Source organism: Triturus cristatus, chromosome 3_1, assembly GCF_964204655.1.
Source record: "Triturus cristatus chromosome 3_1, aTriCri1.1, whole genome shotgun sequence".
Taxonomy (NCBI): Eukaryota; Metazoa; Chordata; class Amphibia; order Caudata; family Salamandridae; genus Triturus; species Triturus cristatus.
The window spans coordinates 222,794,064-222,819,170 of record NC_140583.1 but is presented as its reverse complement, the minus strand read 5'-3'; the positions used below and the strand labels follow the sequence as shown (position 1 = coordinate 222,819,170).

The window sequence follows — 25,107 nt, the reverse complement described above, 5'->3', positions numbered from 1 at the left end:
TATGACTTTGGGTGCTGCACACGGAGTCCTTGGTAACTGGGATATCGGAGAGGCGGCTATTGAATTCCTTGAAAGGAGTTATATCGAGGATGCTGACAGTTGTCCTATCATGGTGCTGGATGCTCCGATAATTGATGCACACGTGTGTTCCTTTCCCTTGTTAAATTGGATGGCAGATACTTTTGCGGAACGCTCCAATGATTTCCTCTTGGAAGCTGTTGCTACTTACGGTGCATATACCTTTATGGATTGACTGATTGACATTGTCACTCCAGGATTCATCCAGGGCTGTAAATTTTTCATCGACAATTTTTTTCCTTTTTTAACGATTTTTTTTTTTTTTTTCATTCTCGGACTTTACACTTACCTTATATGAACTTATAGTTCATGCCCTTGGTTCCGTTCTATATCACTCGAACTCTGCGTTCTTGATAAGTGTATCCCTATTGGTTCGTGCTGCGATCATGGGGGGGTGTGGGATGGATTAAGCCACGCCCTATTTACAACACTAAGTTAGCATAACCGAGGTAATTGTTAGCAAGCCAGCTTGTCGTTTCTGCTGCGCTGCACACGACACTGTTGTTATGTGTTATTCATTTTAGAAATGCTGACTCGACTTTGCCTTACAGGATAACAAACTGTTGTTTCACATTCTTAACAGTGAAATGTGCCCTTGGTCTGTACATCATGTAAAGAACGAGTCTGGGTCACTAGAAGGTACAGAGTGTTGTGATTAGATTGATCGTACCACTTTCTAGACATATCATACATACAGCTGCCAATATCTGAAGGACAAGCGTCTTTAATATTGCAGAACAGTTTGGTTTTACATTCATTCGAACGGAAGAGCTGATGCATGAGAGAGCTAGCTGATCCTTTGATGTGATTCTACTAAGCTGATCTATAAGGTATGGGGTCCCCCCTGTAAACCTAAGAGACCTTCCAATAGTCTAATAATAATGTATTAGATTCTAGAGAAAGGAGTGTGGCTGTATACCACTGTCATTATTAGTATGATTGCTCCTTTCATTTTGTATGGTATTATAACAATGCTTATGGTTCTGATCTGTACCGTTAGTCTGCTAGTGTTGGCCAAAGTACTGCATCTTAGGACGCGAGGTTTATAAAATAAACTCTTTAAACTTTACCGTGTCTGTATTATTCTGTTGTGGACTAACAAATAGATACGAACAGGTATTTCGGATTCCCACCACTCCTGAGAAATATCTAAGTCGCTTGTTCTGGTTTGTCTATACATTGGGACCGCCTAGCTAGATCTAGGCCAACGAATGGGATACTAAGCTAGTCGGATAAGGGGTTCTTGGTTCTGAGGGGAGTTTCTGGTACACCACAATTCTCTGAGGTCCTGGTCTCCTGAGCATAGTTCTGTGCATAAGCAGAATCCCTGCAACACTGCCAAAACATTTTGTTTATGGCTAAAATATGCTTTCACTTAGGTTGCAAAAGAGTTTATCAGACTTTTTCCGTAGACGGCTCTTCTGCAATGGCAGAGTAGCGTCGCCTCACTGGCTGAGAGCCAGCAGCTGAAAAATAAAACTATATTTTACTATTGCTTTATTTGTCAGCTGCTGGCCGAGCCAGCGTGTATGGGTGGAGCTGGGGTCACAGGGAGTAGTTGTGCTCTTCTAAGTGCGCATGTCTGTTTGGTCGGCCGTCTTAGGCTGGCCAAACAGACATGCGCTGTTAGGTTTCTCAACCCGGCTGTGGAGAAACTGCACAGACTCCCTGTGCCTGAGCGGAGTGTCAAAGCAGCCCGCTCAGGCCAATCCTGGCACTGCTCTTATAGTATGAGAGCTGTGTCTGAATTGGTTGGGGTGTCTGTCCCAGAGGCTATCAGGAGCAGCTGCAGCAGGAGAACGGAGGAGAAGCATGAGGCGGCCTCAGGCTCAAGTACGTTTATTTATTTGTTTCAACTCAACACTTCCTCCCACACCCTGCCGCCGGCTCTGCTGCTGGCCTGCCACTCCACTGCATACTGTCAGCAGTCGCAATTGAATTCTTCTATTCCATGTTTATACTTTATCAACATTGCATCTTATGGGGCGTATTTAACTTTATCAAATGCCCCATAGTTTTCTGGCTTTTCTCAAAATTGATGTTGGATGAGCAATAACAAAAAATGTACAAAGTAATCATGAGTTTTTAAGCAGTGTTTTTGAGTGGTTGAAATACAAAACATACAGTACCCAAAATACACATTTTTGAAATTTCACTGATGAAATTGGTGAGACCTTGGCAAGCAGCAATTTATACTTTGATAAAATTAGTTGCCTTTTGGCAGAGATGATGGGAAACTATACAAAGGCATTTTGTAATATGTGAAGTAGTATTACTGCAGTACGAATGCATGAAGGAATTCTACCTGCGTTTTTCACGCATGCCTTAGGAACTCCATCATCTGAGCAGATGCATCTTTAGCACGCATTTGTGATGCACGCAAATTGTTTTAACAACTTGCCTTAGAAGTTTAATATACTATTCCAACTCCAGTCTGCGCAACAGTAGGGACTTTAATTCCAACACCACTCTACCATTGTACACCCCTAAAGCAAGTTGTTGTAATGAATTGCATACAGAATGATTATGTGCTAAAGACGCATTCATTCTATTACCGACGCCGTGAAGGCATATCGTGATTTCGGCTCCGTCCTAAAGCACGTTTCCCCTGCAGTACTCCATCATGTACACCTGCATGTTTTCGTGTATTGGCCCCAAAATATCTAAAATGGGAATTAAAAGGGAATAAGTATCAGGAAATAATCACATATAGTTAGTGCAACAGAAAGTACTGTGCTCTCCCTGCTCTTTTCAGGGTCGATTCACTAAGGCAAGTGCGGGTATGTAAAAGAGTCCTCCAGTAGGAGCACTTTCCGTGCTCGTAAATGCTTTTGTGAATCGGCCATGATCTTAGATCACTTTTGATTGCCATTGCTCGTGTAGTTTAATAGACATTTTTCATCATAGATGCTAAGCTCGTGGGGATGTGCAGTCACTGTGTGTCATAGATCGTATTATGAGTAAGCGGCTTCAGGAAGGGTGGCTGGAGAGTACAACAGTCTGTATAGCAAACAGGTCTCCAGTTGTCGAAGGTTGTGGCAAAACCCACATATGAATTACTTACTGCAGTCATTTACTGTCTCAAATTCTCCTTGCAACTTCACACCTTCACATCTTGTCTCACAGTTTCTAAACATATTTTGGAACTCAGGGCCCATACTGTCAAAAGCAAGGAGTACCAGATAGCAGACAAGATCCCGCATAAAGGCTGAACTAACCAAGATTCTAGACTTGGATGTCACGGGGCAACATTACAATTCTTTGTTTGTTTTTTGATTCCGTGGAAATTCAGTTGTGTTTGGCCTGGCCAGGTCTTCTCTGCGATGCCATTTAATGGGCTCCAAGTTAATGGCAAACAGAAGTCAAAGCTGGAGCTCTACTGGGTTTCCAAGGTAATCAATTACAAAACCTGGTGGCCTACGTTCATTTTTTTTTTTGCAGTGTTATATAGCGCTCCACCCGAAGGTATTGGGGCGCTTTACATGAGTACCGGTTAAGTTAAACAAGGACACATTCATTTTGGTACGCGTAGGGAGATTAAGTGATTTGCCCAGAATAACAGGATGTTGAGCTGACACCGAGACTCGAACTTGCTCCTGCAACTCCAAAGTTGGCAGCTCTAACCGTTAAGCCACTTCCTCTCCCCATTGTTGCCTGCAGGAAAAATAGTATGTTGCTGCTCATGCAGGGAACACTCTGGGGATTCGAATACTCAAAAGGCATGCAGGAGACCAGGTTAAGTCAAAAAAAGGGAGGGACCCCAAAGACAAAGGAGAGGGGCACCAAATATGACCTTAGTCAAACAAATAGAATCTCCTTGTCAGAAACGCATAACAATCCACACACCTTTCGCCCTAGCGGGATGAGAACGGACAACACAAATGTAGTAAAAACAAATGAAAGAAAGAAAATTCTGATTATAAAAATTTATTCAAATTTATGTTAAAAAACTATACAGAATATGCTCTATATATTGTCATATAGCTAATTATGAAGCAATAACAATCTAGACATATCAATGTATAAGAGATCATAGATCATAAATGACAAACTATCCACGTATTGTTAAAAACATCTACACTTACAATTCAATAAACACCACAAAACATAGAATGATTTTGTGTGGTTTTCTCTTTAAAGAGAAAACCACACAAAATCATTGATTACTGTGTTTGTGACAAATATAATTGAAAACTACATTCCTTAGGGTCGCAATTGATGAATCTTTGATTTGTGACTTTTCTCTTTGAATAGGACAAAATTGTCCTTTTTTACTGTGTTCCCAATTCTATGTTTTGGGGTGTTTAATGAATTGTAAGTGTAGATGTTTTTAACAATACGTGGATAGTTTGTCATTTATGATCTATGATCTCTTATACATTGATATGTCTAGATTGTTATTGCTTCATAATTAGCTATATGACAATATATAGAGCATATTCTGTATAGTTTTTTAACATAAATTTGAATCAATTTTTATAATTAGAATTTTCTTTCTTTCATTTGTTTTGACTACATTTGTGTTGTCCGTTCTCATCCCGCTAGGGCGAAAGGTGTGTGGATTGTTATGTGTTTCTGACAAGGAGATTCTATTTGTTTGACTAAGGAGACCAGGTTAATCCACCCTTTCAAAGCCCTTCATAGCAAAAGTTGACGGAAGAGGCTTTATGAGTTCCTGGATGAACACTCTCTACTGAAAGAGGAACACTGACTTCTGCTCCTCACATAGCACTGAAACAGCCATGGTCACGGTATTAGACAACCTTCGAATGTCAGTGGGCAGTGGTCATCAGGTAGTGCTTCTTAGTGCTTCTAGACCAGTCTGCCACCTTCGACACAGTTAACTATGGCATTTTAATCTCTAGGTTCGCTGAGGTGGTGGCCAGAAAAAGTTTCTGAGTTGGTGCGAGTCGTATCTGGTTGAAAGAGTGCAAGCAGTTCACCTCCTCCTTCAAATCAGCCACCAGGGGGTTTCCTCAGTCCGACACTGTTTATTATTCTTCTCAAGCCACTTGCTCTTTTAATTAGATCCTATGCGTAAAGTTAGTCAGCTACGCAGATGACACTCAATTAATCTTCACAATGGATCACACTACTCAGTTGCCGACATCATCTTTCCATGAATGCATGTGCGGCACCACCTGCCAGCTCGGTGCAAACTTCTGAAATTCGGTGGTGAGGAAACTGGGGTCTTGTGCTCCTCCACAGTAAATCCCATGCTCCCACTGCCGATTAAATGTTGGCATCTTGAGGACAACTCAGTCCCAGTGGTCACTACTTCCGTGTGGAATACTTAAGTGCATATGGACAGCGAACTTTTGCTCTTGATTCACGCCAACAGACTCTCACCAACTTGGTTTGCTCTTATGTGGACATTGCGTAAAATCTTACAACTGTTGCCTTGTCATGCTTGCCTACTTGTAGTGCAGAGTGATATCTTGAGCAGACTGGACTATTGCAGCATATTGCTTTTGGGTGCACTTGGCTAGCTCATCAAATATATGTACTGTATACAGTCAGCCACAGCAAAATAAGCCCCATCTGTCTTATGCTATTCCTCGTCTCCTACTGCCCGGGACACTTTTCACTTACTTCCTCTGCCAAAGAAAGTTCAGTGTTAGTCTCTCTGCATTGTTCAGTGGGCTTTCTACCAAGCCAAACCATGCATCCTTCTAAATAAACTGCAATTCTACATCCCTCACACAACTCTCTCTCATCTAAAGCCAACCTCCTCAAGCTTCCTTTGTTTAAGAAGACCCGAGCATCGTCTACCAAGCCAGACCATGCATCCTCCGGAATAAACTGCAACGCTACATCCCTCAGAGAACTTTGTCTCAGCTAAAGCCAACCTCCTCAAGCTTCCTACGTTTAAGACCCGAGCATCGTCTACCAAGCCAGACCATGCATCCTCCGGAATAAACTGCAATGCTACATCCCTCAAAGAACTTTGTCTCAGCTAAAGCCAACCTCCTCAAGCTTCCTACGTTTAAGAAGACCCGAGTAGGTGGGCAAGGCTTCTCTGTGCTGGCTGCCAGTCACTGGAACTGTTTCCCACCTAGGCCAAGATGCCTTCCAAGTAAGTGTTTGCACTCTACAAATAGATACATAATTAATATTATCAAGGAGAAGACAATCACAAATGGACATTAGGTAAAGAATAGACCGAGGAGAGAGTAGTATGGGAACAGTTTGATGACAGTAAAAGGGTAGTAAGTAAAGTAACTACTAAAGTGCTACCAATTAGTCCAGGTCAAAACAACTGCATTTGAAAGGAAAATAGGAAAATAAAGGATAAGAGAGGCCTTATATATGGATGTAAAAATATGGGCAAAATACAAGCTTCATTCGCTAACATCAGCATTCTTAAGACCAAGGAAGGGGCAGAGATTCAAATTATCCTTGATCCATATATATGTATAGATATAATGAGAACCATGATAAGGTTTAATAAATATGACACATTAGTGATAAGAAAAAGTGTCCCCAAATGCAGTCAAATATTAGCATTTTGTGAAGAGCCATTTTGCTGGGTGGATGGCGTAGTCGTGCTGAAATCCATTTATCATAGGTGGGGATACGTCTAGTTCCCATATTCCTGATAATACACATTTTGGCCACTACCAGAGACGTCGCACCTTACATGTGCCAATGTAGTATCTGACATATCTGTAGCTTAGCCTCTTTAGCAGAGGTTTAAGTCTTGTAGTCACTAAGCCTAGTCATAGTTCTCCACACGTCTGCCCATAAAGTGTTCAAGGTTTGTCATGACCATTTTGCAAATACCATTAAATGGTTTACCATATTTTTACAGTGCCCATCTTGGCACAGCCATCTGCCTGTAGCTCATATGGTGTGCAGCAGCAGAGCAGGTGTGCAAGATTTTATAATTGTGGCTTTTTAGGCTAATTCTCTCTTTTATATGCCACCACCATACGCCCCCCGAAAGCAGCCTGGTTCACCACCGAGCTCCTAGAGGCCAGACGCACCTGCAGACGACTTGAGAAGGTCTGGAGGAACCAGAAGACCCCAGCGTCACTCTCCGACCACAGAAGCGCCATGAGAATTTACCACCAGTTGATAAAGGACACCAAAAGAACATTCATCAGCGAAAAGATAAACGGCAACGCCGCCAACAGCGGCGAGCTTTTCAACATCATCAAACATCTCACCAAACCCTCCTGCAAAAAAACAGACATCACACCCTCCCAAGACCTCTGCAACAAGCTGAGCATGTTCTTCCACCAGAAGATCTCGACCCTCTATGACAATTTCAACGAACCAACGAACGCTTTCTCCCTCACCGCCACTACCTCCACCATCCCGACCATCACCACTTGGTCCGCCGCCTCCGTCGACCTCATCACCGCCACCATGAAGAAAACTCACTCCGGAGCCCCCACAGACCCCTGCCCTTCGCGCATCTTCCACAGAGCCTCCGATGCCATCGCTCCAGAACTAACCCGCACCATCAACTCCTCCCTGGCCTCGAGCACCTGCCCCCTGGAATGGAAACACGCAGAAGTAAAGCCCCTCCTGAAAAAGCCTTCGGCCGATCCTACGGATTTAAAGAACTACCGGCCCATCTCCCTCCTTCCCTTCGCCGCCAAAGTCTCGGAAAGAATTGTCAACACCCAGCTGACCATGTTCATCGAAGAAAACTGCGTCATGGACCCATCCCAATCTGCCTTCCGGAGCAACCACAGCACCGAGACGGCCCTGATCACCGCCACGGACGACATACGCATGCTACTAGACCAGGGCCACACCGCAGCCCTCATCCTCCTGGACCTCTCCGCAGCTTTCGACACCGTTTTGCACCGCACCCTAACCACCAGACTCCACTCCGCCGGGATCCAGGGAAACGCCCTCAACTGGATCCGCTCCTTCCTCTCCAGAAGAACTCAGAGAGCCAGACTTCCCCCTTTTCTCTCCAAGCCGACAGACATCATCTGCGGAGTTCCCCAAGGTTCCTCGCTGAGCCCCACCCTCTTCAACGTCTACATGGCACCCCTCGCCAACATCGTCAGGAAACACGGACTTAACATCATATCCTACGCTGACGACACCCAACTCATCCTCTCCCTCACCAGGAACTAAGAAGATATTAGACTCAGTTTTCAGGAAGGAATGGAGGACGTTGCATCGTGGATGAAGGACAGCTGCCTCAAACTCAACACTGACAAGACCGAAGTACTCATCTTTGGCACCCGCCCCTCCTCCTGGAGCAACGCATGGTGGCCACCAGCCCTCAGCCCCCCCCCCCCCCACCCCTACGGACCACGCAACAAAACCTCAGCATAATCCTGGACTCCTCCCTCTCCATGAACCGCCAACTCAACGCCATCTCCTCCACCAGCTTCAATTGCCTCCGGATCCTTCGTAAGACCTTCTAATGGATCCACCCCAACTGCAGAAAGACGGTCACCCACGCCCTCATCACAAGCAGGCTCGACTACGGAAACACCCTCTACGCAGGAATAAACAAATCCCTACTACACAAACTCCAAACCATCCAGAACGCAGCCGCAAGGCTCATCTTAGAGACGCCACGCCACAAACACATGACCCCCGACCTACGTAGACTCCACTGGCTCCCTGTCGAGTAGAGAATCACTTACAAACTACTCACACACGCCTACAAAGCACTCAACAACATCGGGCCCAAGTACCTCAACGACAGATTGAGTTTCCACTAACCCGTGAGGAACCCCCGCTCAGTTGACCTCGCCCTGGCAGAAGTCCCCCGCATCCGCCGAAGCAGAACCGGAGGCAGGGCGTTTTCCTACACCGCAGCCTCGGCCTGGAACTCACTCCCATTGGAAATACGACGCACACCAACTCTGCTGGCTTTCAGAAGATCAATCAAGACCTGGCTGTTTCAACTGACCTGAGCTGCCCTACCTCCCCCCCCCCCTCAGCGCCTTGAGACCCTCACGGGTGAGTAGTGCGCTTTACCAACCCCTGATTGATTGATTGATTGTGCATAGCTGCCTGATTTCAAAAGAAACTTTCAAATCATCGGCCTGTCCTAGCACGTCAGTACTTTGTAATACGCTTTACCTTATATTTCTTCCAAAACAAAAAGGATGCCAAGAAGTTTTCAGTCCCAGTAGAAGGTTGCATACTTTGTACTTTGGTGAAAAAAGGCGAGAGCTGCAGCTAAATAAAAGAGGAAATTAGCTTAATTGTTAAGAGCTCTATCTTTTTCACTTAACCTTGTGCAATTTGCCTGATTTCAACATCTGTGAAGCTTTGCCCAAAGACAAGATTTTTTACCTAAAACGCAAATGCTTCTGCTAAAGACAGGCAAGCTACACTGGTTTTATGTTTTATTGCGTGAATGTGTAGTGGTGGGTGGATAGTTTGTTTGCAGTGGTAGTATGTTATTACATAGTGTACGTTTAAAGGGTCTTTTTTAGGGTCCACCTGCACAGCACTTGTGAAATCTATAGTTTTTAATATAAACTTAAAAGGGGCACACAACCCGCCTCCTCTCTTTCCTAGCTTTTTATTGGTTGCTGTTCTTGCCACTTACTTTTCCTCCATTTCTATTGGCTGTAGCATATTTCTCTACATTTAGGAATGATTGTTCTTCGTCTGCTTCTCTTACCAGTTTCCTGTGGCCAAAATACTGTTAGCATCCGCTTTGGTGGAACTATTTATTTATGAAGTTTAGCCTCTTTCTGCTTTTTCATCTTGCAGCAGTTTTATATAGCCAATTTATCACTCAGAGAGATTAAGGGATTTGCTCAGAATCACAGAATGTTGCGCCACTGAAACTCGAACCGGGATCCTCAGCTCTCAAGTCAGCAGCTCTAGCCGCTGTGCCACATCATCTCCACTCCTGCGATACATGTTAAATATGGTAATTCCACAGACTTCTGTCCCAGGATCAATGTTTTGTTTTCTGTTCTTTTCCTCACAGTATTCTATGCACAATCTTGTTTAAGACGGGAGCACAGGATGGAAGCACGAGTCACACACCTGACAGGGTAGGAAATATGGCGACCCTTCAAGTTAGTCTTGCACTGATTTACAGACACTTCTGTTCCCTGCAGTGACAACATCCCCTGATCTGATAGCGTGGACTGTGGAATCGGTGGCCCATCAGGATTGTTTTAATATTTGCGAAGGAGCAAAAATGTGTTGCAAGCCATGGAGCAAATTAAAAGAACTGTTCAAACAGCAAAAAGTGCTTTTTTCACTTCTCAGCTTGGTTTATCTAACAGTAATTTCACTTCTTTGTAACTTCTTAACCCCTTCCGTGCTGTGCCTATTTTCACGCTGTGTGGGCGTTTTAATGAGTGGGCGGGGTTCAGGCGGCCCCAGGCCGTCCTCTGCACACGCCCACCATGACGTTGGGCGGCCAGGGGCCGTCCGAAGCACACAAGGGGTTAAGGACACAAACCTTACATTGGACATGATTAAGTCTAAGTCAAATTAATGCATTTACTTTCTCTCTGTACTCTATGTATGGTATTTTGCAATCTAATTGGTGATGTTAGGGCAGGAACACAAAAAGAAAAGATTAAGACATGCTTATACACTGCTGGCGCAACTCATCACCCGGAGAGATTAAGTGATTTGCCCAGAATCACAGGACGTTGCTCTGCTGAGTCTCGAACCAGGATCCCAAGCTCTCACTCAGCAGCTCTGGCCGCTGTGCCACATCCTCTCCGCTTGTGTGATCTTTGAAAGTGAGCTCTTTCTTTTATTACGGACGGTGATTGATAAAAGCAGTTTATTATTCATCACATAGGCGAAACCGATGCATTACCAGTGCTCGTCGAGTAAACACTCATTGGCATTAAGAGAGTTTTAATTTCTTAACAATTAAGTTAGAATTTTCTTTATTTTGGGTGGGTGGCACTGAAATCAGACTCATGGGACTATGAAAAAATAGCAAAACCATCAATAGTGTGTACTTACCTGGTACATGTTTTTTTATCTTAGTAATAACCCATTTACATAATCTCCCCACCTTATAATACCAATGGTAACAGCACAAGAAATTGCCATTCCTAAAAAACAAGCCATGACACTAGAACGGAGTTTCCATAACTTTTATTGGACAACTATTCACCAAACTAGAACTTACAACCAAAAAAGGTTATTATTAATAACATAGGTGAAACCTAATGCATTTAGCAATGCTTGTTGTGCATCGGTGACATGCTGACGCTACAGCTTGTTTACTGCTACTGAAGATCCCAGCAGTCCCACTTTACTGCTGTTTTCTGTGCTCTAAAAGTCCCTAGTGAGGCATGCTGAAGCCACACAGTCCAAACCACATCCCTGCTGCATCATGGCCCACTTTAAGACTGTCGAAACAGGACATTGCAAATGGTCACTCATCTCAGTTCTTAAATCTTTGAATTCTGTGAAAGAAGGTATTTACGGGGGAGTTTTTGACCGTTAATGTCTACATCGCTTCTTTCTCTCCCGGATACGTGGATTGCGCAAGGAAATGACAGCGGCAGAGGCTGCGGGCCAGGGCAAATAGCAGTCATTCACCTTCCCTCCTTCCATAGTTCACAGTGCCAGTGGGAGGGGCCAATTCTCATCAACCTCTAGGTCCCTTTCTGCTTTGCGAAACAAAGGAAAGCAGTTGGGCAGAGCCAAGGAAGAATCAGGGGCTGACTTAAGTCTCCTCTCACAACTTCCGTAACTGAAATATACATAGAGGAGGGACTGTGAAAGGCGTAGACTCTTTGGAGGCACAAGTAATAAACCATTCTACCCCCTGGTTTTTTTTTCAATTAAATTCAGCCTTCATAAGGTGGAATGTTCAGCTCTTCGTCCATCACCTACATGTTTGCTTTGTTCACCCTAAGTTGGCAGGGCATGCCCAGACATGGGTCCCTTGCTCACTTTGCCACTGGATGATTCAAGCTAGTCTGGCTGATGCAGGGCCGGACTGGGAACCAAAACCAGCCCTGGCAAAGTGCTCAGCAGGCCCCCCCCCCAGGGGGTTGGGGGTGCCGTCGAGTTCTTTGCCTAGGCCGGATTTCGGCTGATTTTGTTACAGGGCCGATTTTGCAGCTATGCTGCAAAAACGGCCCCGTAAAAAAAACGGCCCCAGAGGCCCAAAACCGGCCCCACCCGTGCGGCGCACCGGGGGATTGCCCGGTGCCCGCTACGGCCAATCCGGCCCTGGGCTTATAAGGGGTGTTACCCCAAAGCCGGTCCGAGGATGCTTGTTTATGGTCCAGTGAAGACCTGGCTTGGCAGTTTGGGCTGGACTGTTCCCATGAGGCACAGGGTCAAGACTGATTTGCATATGGCTGGATCAGAACTTGGGTGGCCAAGTGAGCTAAAGAATGATGATGGATTTAACCCAGATCTAATAGTGACTGGGGGGATGTTTGTCTAAAAGTTTCAGTGCTCCAGCCATCATCTCCTTGTGTTTGGAATATTCTAGTAGCCTTACAGGCAGGGACACTGCAATTATGGGACAGGAATGGATCGAATAATGGCTGTGTGGACTTAATTATGCAGCAAGAAAAAGCAAATTATGCACTATATTGCAGCACATTTTGTAACAGTATTACTGTATCATTTTGTTTTCTTAGCACAGTTAACACTGTCTGGGTAAAGATTTAATCTAATTAATAACAGTTGAATACAGCAATGGCGTATTGAAAGGTGACCAGTCAACTTTCGGAAAGGGTCTATCACTGCGCAGCATCATCTACAGCGTTTTTAGTAAATTTTGTTCTGTTTGAGCTATAAACATTCTTTTTGGTAAAATCTTAAAAATTATAATTGATTAACTGGAAAATTCAAACTTTTGCGGAAAATGCCACAGCCGCAGATTTGTATAGCTCCAGTGGCCCTGCTTATAGAGCACTGTAATGGGCTAACTTAGTGTGATATATGCACTGGTACAGGCCCCATACTATCAATATTTTAATGCTTGAATCCACAGCCCTGACTATCCCTAACTTCTGTCTCTATTCAAGATATGAGGAGGTATGGAGAGGAGAGAGGGAAATAGGCTCTGTGGGTGAGACAATAGCAAGTCTTTTCTTTTCCTGAGTCCTGCAGGAGGAGGCAAGGCTAAGTATCCCCGCCCATGACTCACTCTGCTCTGCCAAACACAGTGAATCATATTGGCAGAACTGAGGGACATGCAATGGCTGGGATGACCCATCCTTGCTGTTGTCAAAGCTCCTTGCTGTTCATTCATTTTATTAAGTGCTGCATGTGCAGCCACTACACTAAATGAACCCCACATCCGGGGCTGTGAATGTAGAGCGTTGAACGTTTTTGACGAGAGCAATGGGTTTTTAAAACCATGTGTCTTGCAGGAGGCTTTTTTTTGTTTTAAAAGAGGACACTATTCTGCTACCGCTGGCTATTCCAGCCCTTAAAGCCCCAATTCCATATTTTGAGAATGTCCTCAGCTCAGATCATCAACTCCGGAGATGGTCGTTTAATAGCTGGAATGTTGGGTGCTCCATTGAAGACATCAAAGTATAGAGCAGGGTTCCTCATAGTACGGCCCGCGGGCCGCTGGCGGCCCGCCCGGCCTTCATTGACGGCCCGCGGACCTTGATCGATGACAGTACACTTCCTTGGAGGGAGTAAGCAGGGAATATGGCCGCAGGAGCAAACGTTGTGAATACGCTTTAATACGCATTCACAACCTTTCCTCCTGCGGCCATCGTCTCTGCTTATTCACTGCTTGCATCTGATTGGCCTGCCTGCCTCTGACGTCACACGAAGCTCACGCCTTTTAAAAGACAGCTGTAACTAGCGCTAGTTACAGCTGACTTTTAAAGGACCTTTCGGTGAGCTTCCTGTGTCCCTCTTCACGACGTCCATCCTGCCCGCAGCCCCGGAGAACCTTCACAGCAGCGCCTGCACAGGTATGTTTATTTTCTTTAAGCGTTTGTGCGCGAGACCTGGGATACGAACGTGCTTTTTAATATAGCGAAGCGAAGCCATGCGACCAGGAACATTTGTCATGTATATTTTCCTACATTTAGTCCATATGGCTCCTGCGCGCAGCCTCCCCAAGTCCCTATAACTGTGAGCGCATGCCCCGGTGACGGCCTCTAAGCCTCCGAGTCTTCCCTCTCTTTCGGTCTCGCTCCTCAGTTAGGGAAAACCAAGACTTCAGGAAACAGGTATTACCTTCTCTTTCCTCCTTTCCTTTATTTGCTCCCCTGTGAAATGGATCCAAAAAAGAAAACATTTTTGGTGGAAACGTCTTTTTCTGACACCAGTGCAGCCTCGGGGTGGAGAAGAATAAAACATTCCAAATGTCAAAAATAAATAACTAATTAAAGCAAGACAGTGGTTGCAAGGTGGCCAGATTGATTTATTTACACCTAAACACATTAGCGCCACGTTACAGTGTTTGCCAGTGAAGTGATACTTGTGTTTTCTCCCCTCTTTGAACAACATTGTTTTCCCTGTGTGGGAAAGTGCACCTTGCCTGGAGGTACTGAATGGGAATTGGAATTGGAAAACGAAATGTATACAGCGTCTGTGTGTTTACGAATGTGATCTTTTTAAGCAATACCGCCTATGTTTTGTAAGGATATAGCAATGGGCACTGAAACTGGTCCTTTCCGGGCCCTGTATTCATGGCCTTACCTTTTCATGCGAAAGCACTCACTGCTTACATTTCACATGCTTTACTTAATCTTGCATTCCCTATGAGTGTTTATGTTTTCTAGGATGTTAATTTTTTTTAGGCAGCATATTGTTCTTGTCAAGTGCGTAATTAGAATTGAGTCACATCCAGGTGTTTATAGCGGGTCAGTGCACTGCAAGTTTCTCTAAGTGGGGCAGTATGGTGATCAGTGGGGGAGAGGATGTGGTGCTATGGTCAGAGCTGCTGAAGTAGAACTGGTGAATCAGGTTCAGCCTTCCTGACCAGGCTCCCAGACCACTCTCCTGAGGGAGCACATTCCCGTGCTAGACCTAAGAAGGCGCCGCAAAATCTTAAAAGCCCTGGTGTCTTAGCACCAGCAGGTGGACCCTAGCGGTGGTAAGTGTTGATTAACCTTGAAGGCCTGTCCACCATTATGTTTGCCTTTGTACTTGCTGTTTTACTTTCACTAAATGCGTTCAAATAAAAATGTATTATCAAAATGTGCTCTTTGTAGTTGCATCTGATTGTGAAATACAGCATTGTCTAATGTTTTGAAAGGTTTTCTTTTTACTCTAGCTCCGCCCCCCACTGATCCCGCCCCCACAGACTTCACCCCTATCAGTGCGGCCCTCGGCCACTAACCACACTGTAATTTTGGCCCCCGACAGAAAGTTTGTGAGTACCCCTGGTATAGAGCTTTGTCTCCAGCGTTCCATTGCTTGTGTTCCTGTTTCTCCCTGTTTACCTTAAAACATTCCGCCCTCGGTGAAAGAAATGTTCTAGGAGCATTACAGCAGTTCTGCTGAGGACTAAACTGATCGTCAAAGGTCCGTTTCCTTGTTGATTCCGGTAGAGGGAATTTAATGATGGGACGAGCCCAAAGAAACAGGCTTTACTGCTCTATTAGAACATTGGAATCTTGAAAACTCTTCGAAGATAATGGAGATGAGGGGCGCCATAAACACTAGCATAGGCCAGCCGCATCAAAATTCGAATACTTTAATCTACATACTGTCTCTGACTCACCCTCCCCTCTGCCTCTCCTCAACGCAGCAGGGAGGCAAAGGCTGTGGGCAAGGGAAAGCAGTGCCTCGTGGCGGGGGGAGTGAGGGGAGTGTTAAGTCCTCTAACTTAACTCATGCCTTTACTTCTGCTTTGCCATACAAAATGAAACAATCTATCAAAGGCTGTACACACTTCATCATGTCTGCTTTTACAGTTCCTGCAGTTCCTTCATGTCAGTTATTGTTGGGCAGGCTCAACCATGGCACAAACTGAACAATGATCAGCACAGCATCCGCTGTGAATGCAGAGAGATGAAAGCTTCAAAGATGTTGAATGAACAGTGAACACAGCAGAAAGATTCAAGCTTCTGAGAGCTAGCGGTGGCTATTTTCCTTTAAATTGGGACTGTGTGCTTACAGCACCTGGATATCCTCACGGTCACGGGTGACAAGTAGCGCTCTGCAAATCTACTCATTGACTGTCCCCCACAGTGGCTCGGGCCAGTAATGCTGGCGGCTGTTTTTAGGTCTCGGCTAGCGAAGGCTGCGCTTGCGCAGTCTCGCTCGCGAGATATAATGACTTGGAGAAGAGGGGATTGAACCCGCCCCTCTTCTCCCCTCTTCTCCATTGGCTGGCCTCTTGAATGCTGACCAGCCATTGGAGAAGAGGTTCGTCACTGCGAACAGGCCCCGTCCTTTTCGGATTTGGGGGCGTGTTTTTTGCAACTTTTCTAATTATCTCCTCCAGCCAATGGCAAGAGGAGAACACGCCCCCGAATCCGAAAGCGCCGCTGCCTTTCTCCGAGGCATTTCTGCTTCGCCTCGGAGAAAGGCGGTGGTGTCTGCGCAGAGCGGGTGCTAGCCAGAAGCTTCTGCCATCGTACTGACGCCCGGAGGCATGAGCTACAACGCAGAACTCTCTCAAACATGATCTGCACTTTTAAAACTATGTAAATAAACGCCTGACGGTTGTAAGGCAATACTTTTGGCTGCTTTCATACCTGGTATGTTAAAACCGATAAATCTGTGCGTTTCTATCGGCTGCTGTTGAGTTCTATTCTTTGTGCTGTTTTTCTTAAATTGCTCAAACACAGCTGAGCTCACAAGCACAGAAGGAGAAAACCTGATACTACTGCCAAACAGACAGGAAATTGTAGTAGACCTTGCAAACAGGGAAGCGTTGAACCACGCCTACCGCCCAATCAGCTGTCCTGGCTGTTGCTATGTGCGCTCTACTCTGCCTTCTTTGTACAGTAGACAGAAGAAATGCACTGCACGGAAAGACGGGCTGTGCACCGAAAGCATAATGTTTTTGTCTAACCGCTGCAGCCATCTGGATTCATCCGAGAACCCCGCAGCTTTTTTACAACTGAGGCTCGGCTTCCTAACACAGAAATTTTAGTATGATTTACAGTGGAGACACAAGACTGCAGGAAGGTGTGTTATGAAGGAAGTTCATTACCCTTATTTTCCAGTCTTTTACTTGTCAAGTAATGTAACGGTATTTGTTAGGGATAACATTCTTTAAAAGTGTGAATTTGGTTTCAACGGAGCCGGCATAAAGAATGTAGCTTTTGTATTTTTCTTCATGCCCAGTACCAAAACAATACACTTCCTGTATTCCAGTCTGGAGGCTAAGATTACTGTGTATACAAGTGCTGTGTAGTTAAAGTTGTTTTTTGTGGAATTATAATTAGTTATTTGTAAAAGTCTAAGGACACACAATTCAATCTTTTATTGGTATATTTGCAGTACTCTGCTAACTTGATCGTTTCGAGCAGGCCTATGGTGTATCGTGTTTGTTTAAAAATGTAATGTATGCTCAGATTTGTTACATATCATAAAATATAAAACGGAATCAAGTGCAGCATCATTTTCATAATTATTTTGCACTCATCCCAGAGAAGTCATGTTTTATGAAAATAAAGTCTGTGCCGTCCTGTTATAATGGACTTGGATGGAAGCCTGTTTGTTGACTATAAACTGTGAATCAAGTCACAGGGGGAGGATATTAGAATTGTCCATCTTGAAGTTGAGAAACTCCTTGCGAGCTAAGGGGGCGAAGTATAGTGGATGGTATCAACTTCAAGATGGCTGATACTAATATCCTTCCCCTGTGACTTGATTCACAGTCCTCCTTTTATCTCTATGCTGCCACGGGTGAATGATGCTAACATTTCTGCGCATTCTGCACGCTGTGTACTTTCTGGTCTTCTGCATGGAACAGGACCAGATCGACACTGGTTTGATTCAACTCTTCCAGCAGGAAGGTAAGTCGGGAAACGTTTGCCCAGTACTAGTCAGAATGATCATTTCACGCTGTCCTATTCCATAGTCATGCGTATAATGCCCGACACATTATTTTTGTTCGGTCTCTCTCATATAGTTGAGCCCGTCAGGTGGGACCGTCACAACCAGTAAGGTCCACTTCTGTCCACGCTTTGTCTGCAATTCTTATAAGAAGGTACTAACACTAGGCATCTGGCCTTATTGTAGTTGTTATAGTAACCATGGGATTTGCCTAATCTTAAAGCCCACACCTTCCTTTTTCTTTAGTTTCGCACCAATGATAAAGCGTTTAAAGTAATGTAATTATCAGCCCGGAAAAGGTCTTTGCCAGTTCCTTCTGTACTGGCGCCAAGACATATATCAGTCCCCTGCCACATAATGGTACGGATGCAAGTACGTTTTTAGCTGTACAATTACACAATTCTTGGTTAAAGATGAATGTGCGTGCCCTCTTGTGTATAGTCACTATCTGCGCAACAAAGTATTCAATTTTTAGTGTACATATCCCTTTTCCTTTTATTTTTCTGCAGCTCTGCTAACTTGAAGAAGTAGAACAGCGATTTATTTAGCTGTGGGTTGACAGTCCCTCGTAATTCGTTGGGGTTGTGACATTCAGATCTAATTTATGGGTACACCACATACCGTGCTAGATGTATTGTTCTAGGGATATTATTACTTTTGGTACTACGGCCAGTGATCAGGGGTGATTCAGTTTAGTAATTTTATTTCCTTTCTGTACTCACAGAAGGGCGCTATTTTAACTATACAGCGACACCTTTACTTACTTTATTTTTTCCTGTTGGACCTACCGTTGGAATAGGTGATTAACGGTTTAAATATTTCTCTTTCTAGGTGCAGGCTACAGTTTTCTTTAAACGTGGAATTGTCATTTCACTTTTTCAAGCACTGGGTTCTGGATTCATGCCCCTTCCCGATGCGTACACCCGATCCTTCCACTACATGCTTACCACTCCATAAGCCACCCCAAGTCTCCCGAGGATCCTCCTTTCCAAAGAATGTACATGATGCCACCATATTTCCATCCACTTTAAATATCCCACTCTCTCTCACTCACTACCTCAATCACTCTCTATCTCACTACCTCACTCTTTCTATCTCACTAACTCACTTTCACTCTCTCTTTAACCACCTCTCTCTCTATCTCACTACATCACAACATCACTCTATGCTTATATATCACTACCTCACAACATCCCTCTCCCTCACTACCTCACTCTTTCACTACCTCACTCTCTCTATCTCACTACCTCACTCTATCTACCTCACTCTCTATCTCACTACCTCACTCTCTATCTACCTCACTCTCTCTCACTACCTTACTCTCTATTTCAATAGCTCACTCTCTCTCTCACTACATCACTCTCTCTCTGCTAATGCAATAGGTATCACATATGCAAAAAAAGCTAATGTCAATAGAAATGACAATGCCATTTATTTAGGGATACAAAAATGATACAAAAATAATGAGCAATACCAATAGCTCTACCTATAATATTGCCGAGACCATTGCATTGTAAATGCTTGTTAAAGACTGGTATAGCCCGTTGTGGCAGACTATAAGGCTAAAATACTACTGTAAGTAGAATGTAGGGAACTGGTCAGGATATCAGAATGTTCAGATTCCCACATACATTTAATGTCACAGGCCCACAAAGGGGAGTGTTATTGGCTGGCCTGCCCACCCTATGGACAAATAGAGAGCGCCGCGGCAGCATGAGCCGTCTCTCACCTGAATGTTTGGGCTGCATCCCCCCCTGTCGCTCTACGTGCCGCTTGCCTCACAGCTGCGGGTACACAGATGAAGGTCTGGGCTCCTGCCCGTGCTTTTGGTGAAAAAAGGCCAATCCGCCAGAGAAAAGTAGAAAAACGTAAACAAATATTTTCTCTTTTATTTGGCTGATTGACTTGGCCTTCCCCAAAGATAAGGGGAGCATCCCACACAGCCATCTATGCACTGCCTGCTCCATTACCAGAGAATGTGGGAGCAGAAAGGATAGATGGAGTTGTTTTAAGCAGCCAAAAATGCATTTGAGGGGCTGCTCATGGTCTCGCTGAGCTCCCAATTTTGGTTGTGTTTGTGTGCATGTGGGGTGTCAGCAGGGGCGTAGCTACAGGGGTGTGTTACACCCCCTAACAAATGTATTCTGCAGTAAATAGTTGGGTACAGGTGCTTTAAATCGGTGAGGTGTTTGTCGGATTTCACTTTAGGATTTTTATATACACATGCAGACAAAACCACACACACACGTCTGTTTCAAAGGTCTTAAAAACTGTTATTTTATGAAATACAGAGTTATAAGTAGTCCTCACAAGCCACACTCCTCTCCCTTCCTGCTGCTCCTTAAGGCCCCCTTCCAGCTTTGCTTCTCGTATAATGTATTTTAACCCCCGTGATTACTGGGAAATCTGAAGCTCGCCCCTCCCCCCTCTTACTGACCAAGCTCCACCCCTGGGTATTAGTAAACTAATTGTATTCGTCTGCAGGGCAATAACTGCTCATTTAATCCCCCAGTTATGCACCCTCGTCTGTGGCTCGAGGAGGATAATTATTAACTGCTGCTGCCTGACTGTGCGGGCAACAAATCTTAATTAGAATATCAGAATGTTGGGACCTGCACAAAAGGCAGTGCTGTGCCAGAGGGCCAATAATGCTAGTATTGTTCTTCTAGAACATTCTAGTTTTTATCTTTGAATTTGTCCATGCCTAGTTTAGAAACTTCTACCACGAGTGGGTGCATTATAGCCTTCTGCCCTTGAGCTATGCAGATGTTACAGGCTCTCTTTCATTATAGTCCATTGGCTCTAGCTTGTGCCTATTCTCCTGGGTAGAGATCCTTTAACAGCCACCTAGCTCTCAGAATCTGTCTGTAATGCCCTAATCCATTAACAGAAATAGTAGAATGAAGTATTTATTCAAAGAAGTGCTTCTTGCCTTACATTCAGGATTTTATCATTTTTTATCCTAAAAGCATGAGAGGGAAACCCAATGAAAATTGCCCGTGAAATACTGTGCTGCAGTTTCAGGTAGTATTAACTGGGTTTAATCCATCTTTTTTGACTTTTTTTTTATTCACAGAATAACAACCGAAAAGGATTCTTCTTCGTTGGCCGAAAGAATAAGAACTGAGTCAAACACCAACACCTATTGTGATTTGCACATCTCAGTCATTTCAAAACAGAAAATTGTGTAACTCAGACACAGTCAGGGAGACAGCTGTTGAGATTGTGGATGTGCTACCTTGAATACATCTAAATATGAAATGATATCTTATTTTGTATAATCTTGGTTCATATGTTTGCGACTGAACATTTTAAGACTCCGTGACATTGCTTTACGATTGTTATATGAAGAGATAATTTGGCTAAGCAGCATTTTTTTTTAATGGTAAGACAAACAAAGCAGCAAACCTGAAGATGAGCCAGCATTTAAATTTGATTGGTCCAGATGAGAATCTTGAGTAAAACTAAATACCATTTTATTGGCAGCTGTAAGTGATTCTTAGACTGGACAGAGGCCGTTGTCCATGCTGTATCGTAAGAAACTCTCCAAACATATACTGCATTCCAAGGTCATACAATTTTTTTTTAATGTGTAGTTATTCATATCACCAATTGATAAATTTGTATTTAGAATACCTAAATGCTATTTAACTAACTGCCCACTATAATCACACAGAAATGACATGGATTCCTGGAGAATAAACATTCAGAATATTTTGGGAAATATTTTACAGAAGGACTCAATTCACAATTTCTACATTTTCTTTCTATCACTATGGTTGTTGCATATACACGAGACAATACAAATGTTTTTAATCTTTGCACCATCTAACGTTTCCATTTTATAAATCGGCAGTCATAATACAAGAGGGTGCCCTATGCTTTGTTTTATATATTAATTTTTCATTACTGAATAAAACAAAATTACATGTGTCAATATATTTGTTTCTCTACTTCGTAAAACTGCAAAACAAAGCACGAATTTAGAAAACAAAGAAGACAGAAATTAAAGGCAGTCACGCAGTCACTGAAAATAAAAGTATGATTTAATATCATGTATATTTCTTTCCTTTTTTTAACCTTTGGTAGGAATTAAAATTCTACTGACCATTGTCATCATTTTCATTTACCTCTTATCCATGGCCTATGTTGTACATCATGTCCTGGTATGATGGGAGGGTGATGCGGCTGGGTGGCTGCTGTCCAAGGAGGAAACTTCAGGGAATGAAGACTCACCCCCATGTCCTACCTTAAAGTCCCCGTAAACCGCCTCCACCTTGTTCTTAAAACATTTAGCGAGATTATGACATAGATTTTGCGTAGGGACTAAGGTATTAGCATTAGGGGGTCATGAGAGCAGCTGGACTGTTCTAAAAGATTTCAGTTGGCAAATTACATCAGGGGATGGGTTCCAACCCCTGTTTGTGCACAGAGACGCAGAGACAGCCCTATTCCATTTATCACACCCCATCAAGGTTAGAATTAACAATATCCCTCGGCGCACATGCCTGACCTCTTGGACTGGTCCAAACACCATCCATAGAAAGTGGATCCAAGGGAAGTGCACAACTCTGTGTACATGGAAGTCAGTGAAGAATGGAAAACCTTAAACGAGAAATAGACATTTTGAGTGCACCATTATGCTCTTCTAACTACATTATGTCTGACTCTTCTGTAATATCAAATGAACATCATTTTGTGCCGAGTGGTGTGTTCCTTGCCATCACTCTAGACAATATCTTAATCTACACCTCCACAGTCTCACAAACTATGTCACAGACCTTAGGCACGGGGAGAGAATCTACCACAAAGACCAGATAGAGTTCCTGAGGTATATTTCTTCCCAAAACCAAAGGAAATGATGGACGGAGTGTTGAACATTGCAAGCACTCACCCCCAGTCAACTGATCTGGGTTTAATCCATCACCGTTCTTTAGCCCACTCTGCCACCCCAGTTCAGACATGGCCATATGCAAATCAGTCTGACCCTGTGCCTCATGGGAACAGTCCAGCCCGAACTGCCAAGCCGTGTCTTCCCTGGACCGGAAACAAGCTTCCTAGGACCGGTTTCTGGCATTTCAGCCCTCTTCAGCCAGGCTTGCTTGAATCCAGTGGCAAAGTGAGCAAGGGACTCACGTCTGAGCATACCCTGCCAACTTATGGCAAACAAAGCAAAAACCAAAGGAAATGATGGACGGAGTGTTGAACATTGCAAGCACTCATCCCCAGTCAACTGATCTGGGTTTAATCCATCACCGTTCTTTAGCCCACTCTGCCACCCCAGTTCAGACATGGCCATATGCAAATCAGTCTGACCCTGTGCCTCATGGGAACAGTCCAGCCCGAACTGCCAAGCCATGTCTTCCCTGGACCGGAAACAAGCTTCCTAGGACCGGTTTCTGGCATTTCAGCCCTCTTCAGCCAGGCTTGCTTGAATCCAGTGGCAAAGTGAGCAAGGGACTCACGTCTGAGCATACCATGCCAACTTATGGCGAACAAAGCAAAAACCAAAAGAAATGATGGACGGAGTGTTGAACATTGCAAGCACTCACCCCCAGTCAACTGATCTGGGTTTAATCCATCACCGTTCTTTAGCCCACTCTGCCACCCCAGTTCAGACATGGCCATATGCAAATCAGTCTGACCCTGTGCCTCATGGGAACAGTCCAGCCCGAACTGCCAAGCCATGTCTTCCCTGGACCGGAAACAAGCTTCCTAGGACCGGTTTCTGGCATTTCAGCCCTCTTCAGCCAGGCTTGCTTGAATCCAGTGGCAAAGTGAGCAAGGGACTCACGTCTGAGCATACCCTGCCAACTTATGGCAAACAAAGCAAAAACCAAAGGAAATGATGGACGGAGTGTTGAACATTGCAAGCACTCTCCCCCAGTCAACTGATCTGGGTTTAATCCATCACCGTTCTTTAGCCCACTCTGCCACCCCAGTTCAGACAGAGCCATATGCAAATCAGTCTGACCCTGTGCCTCATGGGAACAGTCCAGCCCGAACTGCCAAGCCATGTCTTCCCTGGACCGGAAACAAGCTTCCTAGGACCGGTTTCTGGCATTTCAGCCCTCTTCAGCCAGGCTTGCTTGAATCCAGTGGCAAAGTGAGCAAGGGACTCACGTCTGAGCATACCCTGCCAACTTATGGCAAGCAAAGCAAAAACCAAAGGGCTGGACTGTTCCCATGAGGCACAGGGTCAGACTGATTTGCATATAGCCATGTCTGAACTGGGGTGGCAGAGTGGGCTAAAGAACGGTGATGGATTAAACCCAGATCAGTAGACTGGGGGTGAGTGCTTGCAATGTTCAACACTCCGTCCATCATTTCCTTTGGTTTTTGCTTTGCTCGCCATAAGTTGGCAGGGTATGCTCAGACGTGAGTCTCTTGCTCACTTTGCCACTGGATTCAAGCAAGCCTGGCTGAAGACGGCTGAAATGCCAGAAACCGGTCCTAGGAAGCTTGTTTCCGGTCCAGGGAAGACATGGCTTGGCAGTTCGGGCTGGACTGTTCCCATGAGGCACAGGGTCAGACTGATTTGCATATGGCCATGTCTGGACTGGGGTGGCAGAGTGGGCTAAAGAACGGTGATGGATTAAACCCAGATCAGTTGACTGGGGGTGAGTGCTTGCAATGTTCAACACTCCGTCCATCATTTCCTTTGGTTTTTGCTTTGTTCGCCATAAGTTGGCAGGGTATGCTCAGACGTGAGTCCCTTGCTCACTTTGCCACTGGATTCAAGCAAGCCTGGCTGAATACGGCTGAAATGCCAGAAACCGGTCCTAGGAAGCTTGTTTCCGGTCCAGGGAAAACATGGCTTGGCAGTTCGGGCTGGACTGTTCCCATGAGGCACAGGGTCAGACTGATTTGCATATGGCCATGTCTGAACTGGGGTGGCAGAGTGGGCTAAAGAACGGTGATGGATTAAACCAAGATCAGTTGACTGGGGGTGAGTGCTTGCAATGTTCAACACTCCGTCCATCATTTCCTTTGGTTTTTACTTTGTTTGCCATAAGTTGGCAGGGTATGCTCAGACGTGAGTCCCTTGCTCACTTTGCCACTGGATTCAAGCAAGCCTGGCTGAAAAGGGCTGAAATGCCAGAAACCGGT

The 25,107-nt window shown here is 44.7% G+C and overlaps 1 protein-coding gene across 1 annotated transcript in view; it reads left to right on the top strand.

Annotated features, from left to right (window-relative positions):
- The window catches only part of SH2D7 (SH2 domain containing 7), a 214,931-nt gene extending 192,997 nt beyond the window's left edge, over positions 1-21,934 (top strand). The window contains exon 6 of the mRNA XM_085646307.1: positions 21,074-21,934. Within this exon, the coding sequence (XP_085502433.1) occupies positions 21,074-21,124 (51 nt within the window). The 3' untranslated portion in view covers positions 21,125-21,934. The remainder of the gene's footprint in view (positions 1-21,073) is intronic.
- Positions 21,935-25,107: the final 3,173 nt, after the last annotated feature.